The 12,993-nt window shown below is 49.4% G+C and overlaps 1 protein-coding gene across 1 annotated transcript in view; it reads left to right on the forward strand.

Annotated features, from left to right (window-relative positions):
* Nucleotides 1–12,993, forward strand: part of ACOXL (acyl-CoA oxidase like) — a 395,915-nt gene that overhangs the window by 310,995 nt on the left and 71,927 nt on the right. The window contains 1 exon segment of the mRNA XM_007470234.1: nt 1,623–1,710. Coding sequence (XP_007470296.1) covers nt 1,623–1,710 — 88 coding nt within the window.

Consider the following 12,993-nt stretch of genomic DNA (forward strand, 5'->3'; position numbering starts at 1 on the left):
AAAAAAAAAAAAAAAAGAATCTGCCTTCCCGAAATGACCGTAACTGCCAGCTTTGTGATTCGGCACCTTTTTCTCTTTTCTGTGTATTTTCTTCATTCTTATTTTATTCCAGTTATATTTCTTCACTTCCCTCTGATTAAAAAACAAAATAAAGCAAACAGCTTCCTTCATTAGAGTCACTGAAAGACCATCTTACACAGAGTAGGGCTGAAAAAAGCTACTCGTTAGGTGAATAAATGACATAAATGTCCTGTGAGTCTAATTTCCACCTTGATGCTCATTCCCCACTCATGTCAAATACAGCCACTACTAAATGCCAATGCTGCAGATGTGACAGGCATTCAAGAAACAATTTGATGAGAATTTGTAAGATCTGCTCTCTTAGCAACTTTCAAATATACAAGCAGTTGTGTTATTAACTATAGTCCCTGTGCTTATATCACAAGAAAAAAAAAATGTAACTGTGGTGAACGGATGTGAACTAGACTTATGGTGGCGATCATTTTGCAATATACACAAATATTGAATCATTATGTTGTACACCTGAAACTAACATATTGCTATTGTCAGTTATATCTAAATTAAAAAAAAAAAAACATTTTTAATGGCTCAGAAGTGAAATAATTTGTCCTAACCACAAAGGTGGATTAGTAATGGGGCTATAGTTTCAACTTTTATCTCTCAAGCCCCAAAGTCCATGGTCGTTCAATTACAAGATTCCTCTAAGAATCTGTACATACATTTCTATAATGAAAATCAAAAGGAATGTTGTTATGGACTGAACGACTGTGTCCCCGCCCCCAAATTCATGTGTTGAAGCCCTCATTCCCAATGTGATGGCATTTGGAGATGGGGCCTTTGAGAGGTCATTAGGGTTAGATTAGGTCATGAGGGTGGGAACTTCATGATGGGATGAGTTTCCTTACAAAAAGAGAACGAGACCACTCTCGCTCTGCCATGTGAAAATAGAAAAAAGGCAGCCTTCTGCAAGCCAGGAAGAGTCTCACCAGCACCTGACCGTGCTGGCACCCTGATACTGGACTTCCAGCCTCCAGAACTGTCAGGAAATGAATTTCAAGCAAAAGCTTATAAGCAGAATTTTAAGAAAAAAGAAAACGAGAAGAAGACAAAAGAAGAGAAAAAAGAAAAGAAAGAATTTGAAAACGTGTGGCAGTACCTGAGTACAAGGGGGGGAGGGGGAAGGGAAGGTGGGTAGGTTCTGTTGCAGATTAGATTTAAGTAGTTCGTTCTGGTATTTAGAGTTCTCCAGGCATGGAGTGACCTGATTAAAAACCGTCTCACGTTCTGTGTCCCTCGCCTTCGAATTGTTTCTTCGATGCCTGTCAGAGCTCAAGAATTGGCAACTGGTGGTGGCCATGCTTGGTGTGTGTGAGGAATTAATAGAAACACGTAAACTGGACTCACAGTATGTTTATGGCATTTCTCCATCTAACGAATAGCTTTTGGGGGTGACAGAGGCCAGCCTACAGTAGGTCTTGCGTGCAACATACCCCCGCTTACTGGTTGTACTGAAATGTGCATTATCTGCCATCTGCCTTGCTAGGAAGTTCGATTCTCTCAGAATATCATCAGCAGTTATTTTTCTTCTGTCAGTTTGGCAGGTGACGACCGAGAATGAGGACTTTTCCAGTGTCTGGAACTCATGTCTTCACCACCTCACCTGCCTGTCTCTGGCACACATTCACAGAGGTCAGTGGGCTCTTGTCAAATATTTGGGACTGAATGACTTCCGGGTTATCTGGGACTCTGACTCTGCAGAGAAAGGACAGTCTCCACTCTGGTCTGAGCCCTTGTGTTGAATTTAGGGTCCCCAAATAACGCCCAGCGTGCTAGGAACACTGACCAAATGACACCCACAAAACCTAATGTTAAACTCGCCAGGAGCCAGCCGGCTAAATGTTGGCCCCTCAGCAGTGGCCCTCTGCCCAGTGGTGGCTGTCATTCCCAAATAAACAAACGGGCCGGGGGTGGGTAAAGGGAGGGTGTTTTAATGGGATCACTGCCTGAAGATGCTCAAGTACCGAAACTACTCAAACCTACCCCCCAAATTAGCAAGGACTAGTACCAGCTTTTAAAGCTACGGGTTCTCAACCAGAGGGGATCGCGCCCTCCAGGGGACGTTTGGTGACAGAGACATTTTTGGTTGTTGCATTTGAGCAGGGGTTGCTAGTGGGTAGGGGCCGGGGACACCACACCAGACAGCACCGTCCCCCTCGAAGCAAAGAGCGATCCAGTCCAAAGCATCAGCGTGCCGAGGGTGAAGAAGTGTGAGCGTTCATTTTGGCCTCAAAACACCAAAATCACGTAAAGTAAGATGAAACATTGAAAACAGCGTGAGATCCCTGAAGATACGGCAAATTATTCTTGAAATTATTGTATAACCTCAAGAGTCATTTGTTTATTCATCCCCGTGCCCTTCTCCATGCGGGGGGGAGTGCGCTAAGAGGAAGGCGCTCTCTGCGTTTTTGCTGTGTGGAGTTTTCCATCACACCAGGGGCACTGCCGGCTCCCAGAAGGCAGGACTAGGTTTCGGTCACCACCTCAGCTCTGGGGTCAGGCTGCTGGTCCTATCGCATCCCTGGGCGCTGTCTCGGGGCTGGAATTCCTTGATGCGCTCTGCTAAGAGTCAAGACATCAATCCAGGACTGCCTGCCTCCTGCGCAGCCCCTGAGCTGGGCACCAGGCAGCTCAGGAGGAGCAAAGTGCCACGTTATTAATGGCTGTGGGGGTGCCCAGGACCCTCGCTCAGAGCCCACAAGAGCTGGATTGGAGTGAGCAGTTTCGGTATAGACGGAGCCAGGCCTCTCCCCTCCCTCTGAGTGCGGTCCAGTGCTTGGGACCCTGGTGAGCCTCATGGCATAGGGCTCAAGAGTAAGACCGGAATGAGGATGCTCAGGTGAGTGTGCACGTGCTCAGGTGAACTTTCCAAGAGCACAGGCTCTTCACGGGGCCTCCAGGAGCACCACCCCCAGGGCCAGCCTTTAAACACAGTGACCACACCCTGTGATGACAATGGCCTCGCCCCACACCCCGGACTCTGATTTCTACCTTCTGCTCCCTGGGGCAGAGGAAGGAGGAGGAAGCAGAGGGTCCAAAAAGTTAAAGGAAAGGGCAAAACGTTCCCTCCCCTGTGGGTCAGTAAGGTACGGGATTGGGTTCCTTGGTTTGCAGATTCAGGAGTCTGAATCTGCCTGTACACCCACCGTATATGAGGCTCCGGGGAATTGACACTCCTTAGTCAAACTCAGAAGGGACAGTTACAGAAACCAGAATGCCAGTTCATGCATCACAAACCCAAACCCAACTGCTGAGTCCCCGCGCGTGCTCCATCCTCTCTGTGGGGACATCTCCACGTGGGATTCAGTTATCATCAGAAAGTGCTGAGGCTGGACCATCTGGACAGCTCTTTGGGGCGAGGGAGCGGGATTGAGCTCCATGCTGACCTGCCTGCCGCGGATTCTGGAACCCATGGGGGCTTGCTTCCTGGACTGTCTTGGTGCTCTCAGCACCTACCTCACCCCTAGGAAATTTAGGTAAACCACCCCTCTTCTGTCAGTGGGTTATTTTTCCAGATTTGTTGATCGGGCTGAAACTTATCCGGGATATGAAATAATGCTCAAGACACCCTTACGGAAGGCGAGCGTGTCGCAGGCCGCCTCCTCCACTTTGTCTGCCTTTATGGGTCAGTTCTCCGGGGTGCTGTGGCCCCAGCACCTGGGCTCCTCCCTCCAGGATCCCGTGTACTCACCAGATCTTGCCCTTCCTGGGACACAAGGATGAACCCTGTGGACTCCAGGTCTCACCTCCATTTACAAAATGTAGATAATGTGATATCTACCTCGGGGAGGGGCATTGAGAAGATACTTGAATGCCCTTACCTGAGCACCTGACCCATGGTTAGTGTTCAATAAAACTTTTGTTCTTCCTGTTAATTACTAATCTACAAAAACCTTAGTTTTTGTAGTCTAAAAGTGGAACATTTAGATCCTTTTTCTTAAGAGGAAGAAACAGAGAAAGATTAAACGGGTTAGGTTCCAATGCATGAAGTCTTAACACCAGGAAGAAATGTCAAGGATTTGATGTTGCCACAGCACCAAAGAAATCCAGATTGATTCTGAATCTTTTATTGGTTAATAACCATGGTAGGCAAGAGTGATGATTTTTAGGAAATTGGCCTCCAGTTCCACGACAGATGAGGAGGATCTGGCCGTAGAAAGTCACAGAGGAAAACTCATAAGAATAACAAGAAAAATGATAGGACTCAATGACGGCATCTAGAAATCCTAGGAATGTTTTGAAATAGAGAAATCCATCCATAATGAGGAGGTCTGTAAGGATACAGAATGGGTTCTAATGGTAGGAATGCCCTGAACACACTACCCAGGAAAAATGTAGTCAGCCTGTCATTACGTTCAGATAGAACGCACCACCCCCACCCCGCCCCTGCCCCGGGAAGAGGTCTCCAGGGGCCGGGAGAGGAGGTGGAAGGAGCCCATCTGTCTTCTTTGACTGGACCCAGATGTTGCCTTTGGAGACTTTTGAAGGAATCACACAAAGCGGGAAGGGAAGGATCAGGCTGCGAAAGCACAGACCTGAGCGTCACCCCAGATGGAAATGAACTCCACATCTAGCCATTTTTCTAAGGAACAAACGGAAAGAAAGCCTTCTGGCATCAGTTTCCATTTGTCACCTGAAGACTCAGGAAAACCGTGTTGGAAATAAGAATGTTAAGCAGTCTCTAGTGGTTTCTAAAGTGGGATGTAACCATTACGATGATAAATGATTACTTTTCTCTGATACACATTTTTATCTTGCCCTAGAAATAGCAGTGCTGAAGCATGGTACTGTCTGAACCCCTAAGGGTGTACCAATTCCTAAACCAAAAAAGAGACACTAAGCACTTTTATTAAATAAATTACATCTGGCATTCTCCAGCTCTATGCAGAATTATCTCTTCGTTTTCTTTCTCAGATCTTGTGAGCAGCTCTCATTATGCTTCAAGAAGTTCCTTTTCTGGTTCTTAATAAAGTGACTAAGAGTTTAGAACGTTTGCATTAAGTGCAGGTTGTAACTATAATTAGAATATATAAGTAGTGTGGATTTCTGCCTATCGGAGGATCAATTTCAAACTTGTCTCAAGGATGTATTTGCTTCCAAACAAGACGTCCTTTGTTAATAAAAATGTGATCACATGCATTATTAAAGCGTTATTTCTGCATTTTATCCATGAGTCCTTTTTCCAGTATTCATGGGATCAGCATTTTCCTCCCCATTGTTAATGTGGCTATTCTTTATGCAAATTACATTCACCTTGATTTAGCTTTAGCTTTGGCGTTCATCTTCCAGGAGATTACGGGAATACACTTATCACCTCCTTGAATGCACATTGCTTTATATGCAAGCGCAGAAAAATAAAATGCCACAACTTCATCCCAAAGTCCAGTGTGAGTTTAGGAACTTGTCATCCCCTTACACTTAACTACAGAAGTCCCTCCAAACCCTGAGTCCTCCCAGCTTGAAGGGCAAACATGACCTCTGGGGTGGAACACAAAGTCAAAAGTCAGCACATGTCGTTCTTTGGATAACGGTTTCTGCCTTATGCTGCTGTGACCGCTGGAGATGGAGGTCTGGCAGGTGGGGGAGCAGGGTGAGTACCACAGGTGCTCCCTTGGCTGACAGCCTGTGTGCCTTCCTCTCCCATCAGTATCCTCTGCTGGGCCCAGGAGTTTGAGAGCAGTCCCAGCGAGCCCTGAGGGCCCCCTCTGATGGAGGGAGGAGCTGGGGTACCCCTGCCCCACTGCTGACCTTCCTCTTTGTCTGGCACTCGTTAAACATGTGGGTGGTGGAAGCAGGCGAGGGGATCTGGAGAGCCGAGGGTGGGCAGGTACGATTTGCTGCTAGATCCCAACAGACCAGCATCTTGGAGGCTCCGACAATGGAGAAGAGAAGGACCGTTTCTGGCCTCATTTTCTCTGCCCTTCTCACGCAGGGGGACACGTCTCAGACCCAGCGTTCCTGAGAGCAAAGGGGGCAACTGGGAGTTGATGGGTCCACGTCAGAGGGTGCGGTGGCTGGGAGAGGCCCCCGTGGATGTCCTGTGGGACTCTCTGGGTCCCTAATGCCAGAGTCTGGGACAATAGAGAGGCTCCCCCTGGGAACCCAGGAGGTGGCAACACACGGGGAGAAGAGAACATGAGAACCGGCACAGTATTAGGAGGGAGCCAGGAAGAGAGTGGAGGCACCTGGGTGGAGCCTCTTTGGAGTAGGGGGTGCCCTGCTCACATACGTGACGACTCTTACAAAGAATTTGCTTAGCTGAACCTGAGCATTGAAGCCCGGAAACCCTGCACAGAGTGTGCAGCTTTGCCACATCGGGTTTAATTTTGTGCCTCATCAAATAGACACAGGAAGAGAGAAAGTTCCAAAATGCCGACGCCCAACTTTGGACCACATTCCGAGCCTTCCCCGTCCTGGGAGAGCAGGCGTGAGGGAGCGTGGCTCCCGGGCTCCAGTGAGTGGAGGAAGGTCTCTTCTGCGGCATCACGCAGGCTGCTCCCTTCTTCATAACGCGGGGTTTCCTCCCCTGAAGCCCCAGGCCACGTAGGTGCACTTGAGGTCTGTGTCAGCCAGACCCGAAGACCCCAAAAGTGCTGCCTTCTCAAGAAGTGCTGTCACACGACCCTCGCCAGAGCCCCCGGGCACCCTGCTCACCCCAGCCCCTGGGAGTGTGTCACCTAGGAGGTCCCGAGAGAGCTCTGATAACTCACTCTCCTTTGCTGGAGGTGACAATTTATGAGATAGTTTTATGACAGATGACCTCGAAGATTCTGTCGCACTCGGAAGAGGGAGACGAGGAAAAAGCCAGGTCAGACTCTTGGAGGATATTTGTTTTGCGGAGGCCCATGAGGGACAGAATTTAGCCGCAGTCCTCGTACCCAGACCCTAATAAATGTCACTTACCTTCCGGGCCCCGGGATATTGGCTGACTGGACTGATGGCCTCTGTCTCCGCCTATTCAGTGCTTCCTCTGAGCCAGGGCCATGCTGAGCGCCTGGACCCCGTCACCTCTTCAGTCTCTACAACAACCTCACACAGCCCTTGAGGAAACTCAGCTCAGGGGTGAACAGTCACCTCGGATCGCACAGATCTAAGTTGTGGAGCCTCGGCTCCGCCCCGGGGCTGGCTGACCCCAAGGCTTTTTAGCATCAGATTTTGAGAAAAGTCCTCCCACCCTCAACTCCCCAAGGGCTTTCCTTCCCGCAGATGAACGCTGAAGAATGGGCATTCTGGTGTTCTTGAACTTCCGGGGGGGTTTTCTTTGTATTTTATTGAACACATACTTTCCTGGGTTAAAGTTGGCCTGTGCTACTTTTCGCTCTTCTCACCGCCTTTGTCTCTGAATCATGCTTCTTATCTTTTCTGTCTCACAGGCTTTGTGTGAGATTAATGAGCACTCATTAATCCCCCACCAGGGCAATGAGGGAGGGACCACCATCTACCCAGTTTCCTTCTGAGGAAGCTGAGGCACAAAGAGGCTACGTAAGTTGCCCAGGGCCACACAGCAGAAGGGGGATTCAAATCCAGCAGACTGCTGCCATCTGCCCACTTGGTGGGGCTCATAAGTGCTTGTTGGACCCGAGTCTGGTAGCTGAGCATTGCTAAAGAGGCAAGAAAAATAAACCGTCCTCGCCTTTAAAGAAAAAAAAAAAAGGGGGGTTTTTTTTTTTTTTTTTTTTTTTTTTTTTTTTTTTTCCTTTGTACACTGTGTGATCGAAAAATGTACTTTATATGATGAATTGCAAAGACCTGAGCTATAGTCCACACTGACTTTCCAGCTCCTGGTACCTAAGTATTTTCAAAATAAGGCTAATCAGTGTTCAAGTTGGCAGGTGAGATTAACCCAAAAGGTGAAAAAGCAAAAATTTGCACTGCATAACTCTCTATATTGTGAGATTTCTGCTAGGAATACGATTAAGAATAAGACCTTCTAAACTGTGAATGAAAAATAGAAGCATAGGAAATCTTGTTTTATCATAGCAATTCTAGGTATGATTTTCTATATTAAAAAAATGATCCCATATCCCATATTCTAAAGTTGAACATATTTGCAATAAACATAAACTTACATTTAGGTTTTAAAGGACAACATGTTCTAATCTCACAAAACATTTAGCAAATAACCTTTGAGTTCACATGAGCCACCCACACAAAACCCAAAATGAGCTACAGAGAAAACATAGAAAAAGCAACTGTCTGTTGACAACCAGATTTTCTTTCAGTTCTTTGAGTTTTCTGTCTATAAATAATCTGTATGTTTCAAATGTGACCATTTTCTTTCAAGGCGTCTCCTGGCATGTTCTCACTTAAGTATGCTTGAAAAACAAAAATTCACTGTGTAAATCATGGAAACGATTGAGGTTCTGGAGGGGAGAGCTTCAAAATACATGCTTTTTAGAGACCCAAAGTGTCAAAATGAAGCATTAAGATGATGCGTTCCTTCTTCAGTGCATCTTTATCTTTTATGAAATCTGGAGTTTGATAAATCACCAGAGACAAAAGCATCATTTTTAACCCAGATCCCAAATGTCACGTGGAAAAATAGTGCTGTGTCTCCTCTTCATGAATTTACCTTTCTCTTTGTTTATGAATTATGGGAATTTGTTTGCAGAGAAGACATAATGCTCTGTTAACTTGAACATGATGGCTTTTACTCAGAAACGTGAGAACTGAAAAGAAAAAGAAAAGAGCATTCAATCCTTTGAGGTATAATCATTAAACAAGTTTTGATATATGCTCAAAGTGGCGTAAAATGCCACTTTACATGGGGAAAGGATCACCTGATAACTAAAAGTGAGGTTTTCATCGGTATTTCATCAGTATTTCACCTCCCCTAACGGACCCAGGACCCCTGATCTGGTCCATCAAAGTGCATGTTGAATCCTCAATGGGGAAATTTTATGTAACATCAGTGTAAACAGAGATGGATGAAGCTATCTATTGGTATTCTTTTTCCTAAAAATTACTCGGAAATTCTCTCTTAATTGGCAGCCTAGAAAATAAAATACATTCCTACAGATTTCTGTAATTATAGGTGAAAATGATTCTGTGTCCAAGAGGGCAGCCAAAACGACTTACAGTCCAGATGGCATCAAACCTCTTCTCCCTGAGATCTGGAGGATAAAAGTGCAGGAACCAAAAGAGTAAAGTTAGCCAAGAAGGCATAACATGGCAGAGAAAATGGCTTTTTCAAATGTTCAAAATAGCTCTTTTTAAATATGTAATACAGTTTCTTGATGCAATTCCTTGCCTTGTGCATATGTTATAGTTCTTAATTCCTGAGAAGTTTAAGACAGATTAAATTGTATGCAAACCCGTTCCAGGCCATGGACACGCGGTTGAGTTTATCTGATCATTGTTGAAAAGGTTTTTGCAACGACAGACTAAGGAGGCCCTCAGATTCCATCCTAAGCACCAGAGTTGCGTCCAGCCGCAGCTGCACGGGACCAGCTGCAGCTGCAAGCAGTTGACCTTGGTTTGCTCTGGTCTTCCCTCTTGCAAGGAACATGCAAACCGTGTTGGTGCTAAGGAATGGGATTAAGGCAGTGCCTTGGACTCTGGGACCAAAATGGCAGGATGTCCTGGGGAAGTTGAGACTTGCTCTGTCTCTCAAACTCCGATTCCCCATGAAGAACAAATCTGGCCGGCCCCAGCCGAGTCCAGCGTCTACTCAGCTGTCCTTCAGAAACAACACTGATGGAGAACACTGTTTGTTCACGCCTTTATCCACCCATCCTCAGCCAACAAGTTCTGCTGAAGGCCTGCTGTGTGCCAGGAGGTGTGTTAAGTGCTGGGGATAGAACATCCAGTAAGAAAGGCCTCTGCTCTCAAGGAGCTGGGATGAGAGTTACCCCAGACCTGGTGCACTGGGAGAACATGGGAGAGACGTCGTCCAGTGTGTGGGGTTCATGTGGCTCCCCACAAAGTCCCATGTGAGGCGATCAGTGTTTGAGACCTTGATATGTTTAGATATACTTTTTAAAAAAATTTATTTACTTTTGGCTGCACTGGGTCTTCGTTGCTGCGCGTGGGCTTTCTCTACTTGTGGCGAGCGCAGGCTACTGTTGGTTGCGGTGCGCAGGCTTCTCATTGCGGTAGCTTCTCCTGTTGCAAAGCATGGGCTCTAGGTGCGCGGGCTTCAGTAGTTGTGGCTCACAGGCTCTAGAGCGCAGGCTCAGTAGTTGTGGCGCACGGGCTTAGTTGCTCCGCGGCATGTGGGATCTTCCCGGATCAGGGCTCGAACCCATGTCCCCTGCATTGGCAGGTGGATTCTTAACCACTGCGCCACCGGGGGAGCCCCGGGACCTTGATTTTTGATGGATGGGCAAGATTTACCTTTAGTATGTAGGTGGCAAGTGCATCACAAGCAGAAGGAAGGGCCAAATGGGAGGCATGAAATGCACGGGTGACTTGGGAAAGTGCTTGTGGTGTGGTGCGTCCAGGATGCAGAGGGCAAACGTAGAGGGTGGGAGTCGGGGTCCCGCAGGGCCCGTGTGGGCCACGTGCAGGAGCTTTCACTGTCCACTTCCACAGTCAGTGGGGGTCTGGAGAGACTCAGAGCAGGGGGAGGCATGGCCTGCTTGGGGCATTAGGGAGGGGCCTCTATCTGTGGTGTGGAGGGGAATCGTGACCGGGGAGGCTGGGCGAGGCTGTCCAGGAAGAAGCTGGGTGGAAACGAACTCAGAAGCGATGGCGGCAGGACTGGGGCTGAGGGTGGGGTTCCGGAGATGTTACAGGGAAGGAATCTACGGGACCTTGAGAGTGATGGGACGTGGAAGGTGAGGTAGGAGGGAACGCGGAGGCTGACGAGGGAGGGGTTGGCTCTCGCACCGGGAGACCGGACGGGATGAGATTGCACTTGGACCTGGGGCATGAGCGGGGTCTGGAGCATGTAAGTGAGACGCTGAGACAGGGGAAAGGCAGAGAGGCCTGGGAGCCGCAGAGACACCCCAGTCCTGAGCAGAAGCATCATGTTAAATTGAGAGGAGAACCCCTCAAAATGGAACATCAGAGTGGGTGCCAGGCCCTGGGCAATGGCTCACGGCTGTCCTGTCCGTGACCCTCCTGGAGTCCACAGCTCTTGGTTTTCCAAACTCCGTCAACTCCTGCTCTCTTGGTGGATCAGTGGCAGGGAGGGGTGTGACCTCCAGCTGAGCGTCACTGTCAGACTTGTCCTTCCCGGCAGTTGCGAGGGATCTGCCGGTGGTTGGGACGCTCCCACGGGGAAGGCTGTCTGCCAGGGAGAAGATGGGGCCATGTGGCCACCACCGATGGCTGCCTCTCACTCTGCCTCCTGGTCTGGACCAGACCCCAGGAAGCATTCCTTGGTCAAGGTGAGACAGGGACCACATCGAATAAGCGAGAGGACACCCCATGCATCTGAGGGCGGGAAGCTTCCCGCGTACGGGAAGACTGTGGGTTCCAGAGACAGGAGTCCAGCTGAGCTAGGCCCTCATGGCCTCCCAAGTGAATGGCCACGCTTGCTCTGGGCTGAAAGGACTCTTCCCAGAGAATCCGTGATGAGTGAGCTCCCTCTCGTGACTTCAAGCCTGACCCGAGCCAAAGACCACAGATGGATCTCCTTTGCAACCAGCTTCATGTGAAAGAACCCAGGGAAGGAAGACCGAATGGGCGTGTGACGCTGCAGGCATGGAGAGAGGGATACAGCCTCCCTCCCGAGGCCCAGACACTGCAGGCAGGGCTCGGCCCCTCACACGGCTGTCCCCTCCTCGCAGGAAACGCCCACATCTAGAACTTGGCCGCCGTTTATCCGCCTCTCGTTCCCACAGCTCAGACTAGGTCCAGGCTTCCCAGACGTCAGTGAGACCCTGTTACTGTTCCCATCCCAGGGCCTGGCCAAACTGGCCTTTTACCTGCCTCTAGCAGTGCAGAGTGCAGGCTCTGCTGGTCCACGCTCTGCCCCTGTGTGGGCAGAGTTCTTACAGATTTCAAAGGAGTGGACAGAAGTGTAGTTTCTTTGCTTACAAAGTTGGCAGTGCCTCCTACTTGGAGACTTTGGGCTAGGAGTAGGAGAGGGAATAAGATGTGAACACCGCACGCTCATGCAAGTGGCTGCTGCCGAGCCTGGGAGGGGTACCAGTAGTTGGCAGATGTCGCAGGACTCCAAGGTGGCTTCACAGAGGGTCCCTTGGTGCTGGGTCTTGAAGTGTGAATAGGATCCCAGAGTTGGAAGTGTGGCAGTGCATTCCAGGAGGAGGCTATGGTGTGGGCAAGGATGAAGGTGATAAAGTGAAAGCCTTGTCCAGGGGATGCCAATGCCCCTCTTCCACCAGAAGGGAGGCTTTTGGGGGAGAGGCCAGGAAGAGTATTGAGAGGACGAGCCTGGAAGAGTGGGCTGGGGAGGGCTGGGTGCGCTGAGTGCTGCACTGCAGAGCTTGGCCTTTGCCGGGTAGACAGTAGGACGCCAGTGGCGGGGCTGGGCTGGAGAGGGACCCTCTGACCCAGGCTCCCTTGAGGGGAATTTTCCTGGCCCAGGGGCCATGCTGCATTGGAGACAGAGGCCCAGGGTGGGGATGGGTGGGGAGCGGAGCCCAAAACCAGTGCGTGTGGCCAGCAAGTGAGAGGACAGATCTGCAGTGAGATGCTGGCAGTAGGGGTTGAAGGAAGGGTTTGCACTGGAGGAGCAGAGGGCCCCGTCTCCATCCTTTGGAAGTGCTGAGGTCCCAGGACTCAGGCAGAAAGTGCACTGAGGCTTAGTTACAGGGAACTGGAGCCTGTCTGCCTGGGGAAGAGGCATCTCGGAGCTCCTGTCATGCTCGTGGTCACAGAGGAGGGGAGTGTGGTATACGCCCCGCGTGCCCTGCCTGCCCTCTGGAATGGGTCCCGTGAGCTGAGGGAGGAACAGGCAAGTGCTGCAGGGCCAGCGACAAGGACAGAGCAGGTGTGTGTGTGTGG

The sequence above is a fragment of the Lipotes vexillifer genome, unplaced genomic scaffold (assembly GCF_000442215.2).
Source record: "Lipotes vexillifer unplaced genomic scaffold, Lipotes_vexillifer_v1.1 scaffold1139, whole genome shotgun sequence".
Lineage (NCBI taxonomy): Eukaryota > Metazoa > Chordata > Mammalia > Artiodactyla > Lipotidae > Lipotes > Lipotes vexillifer.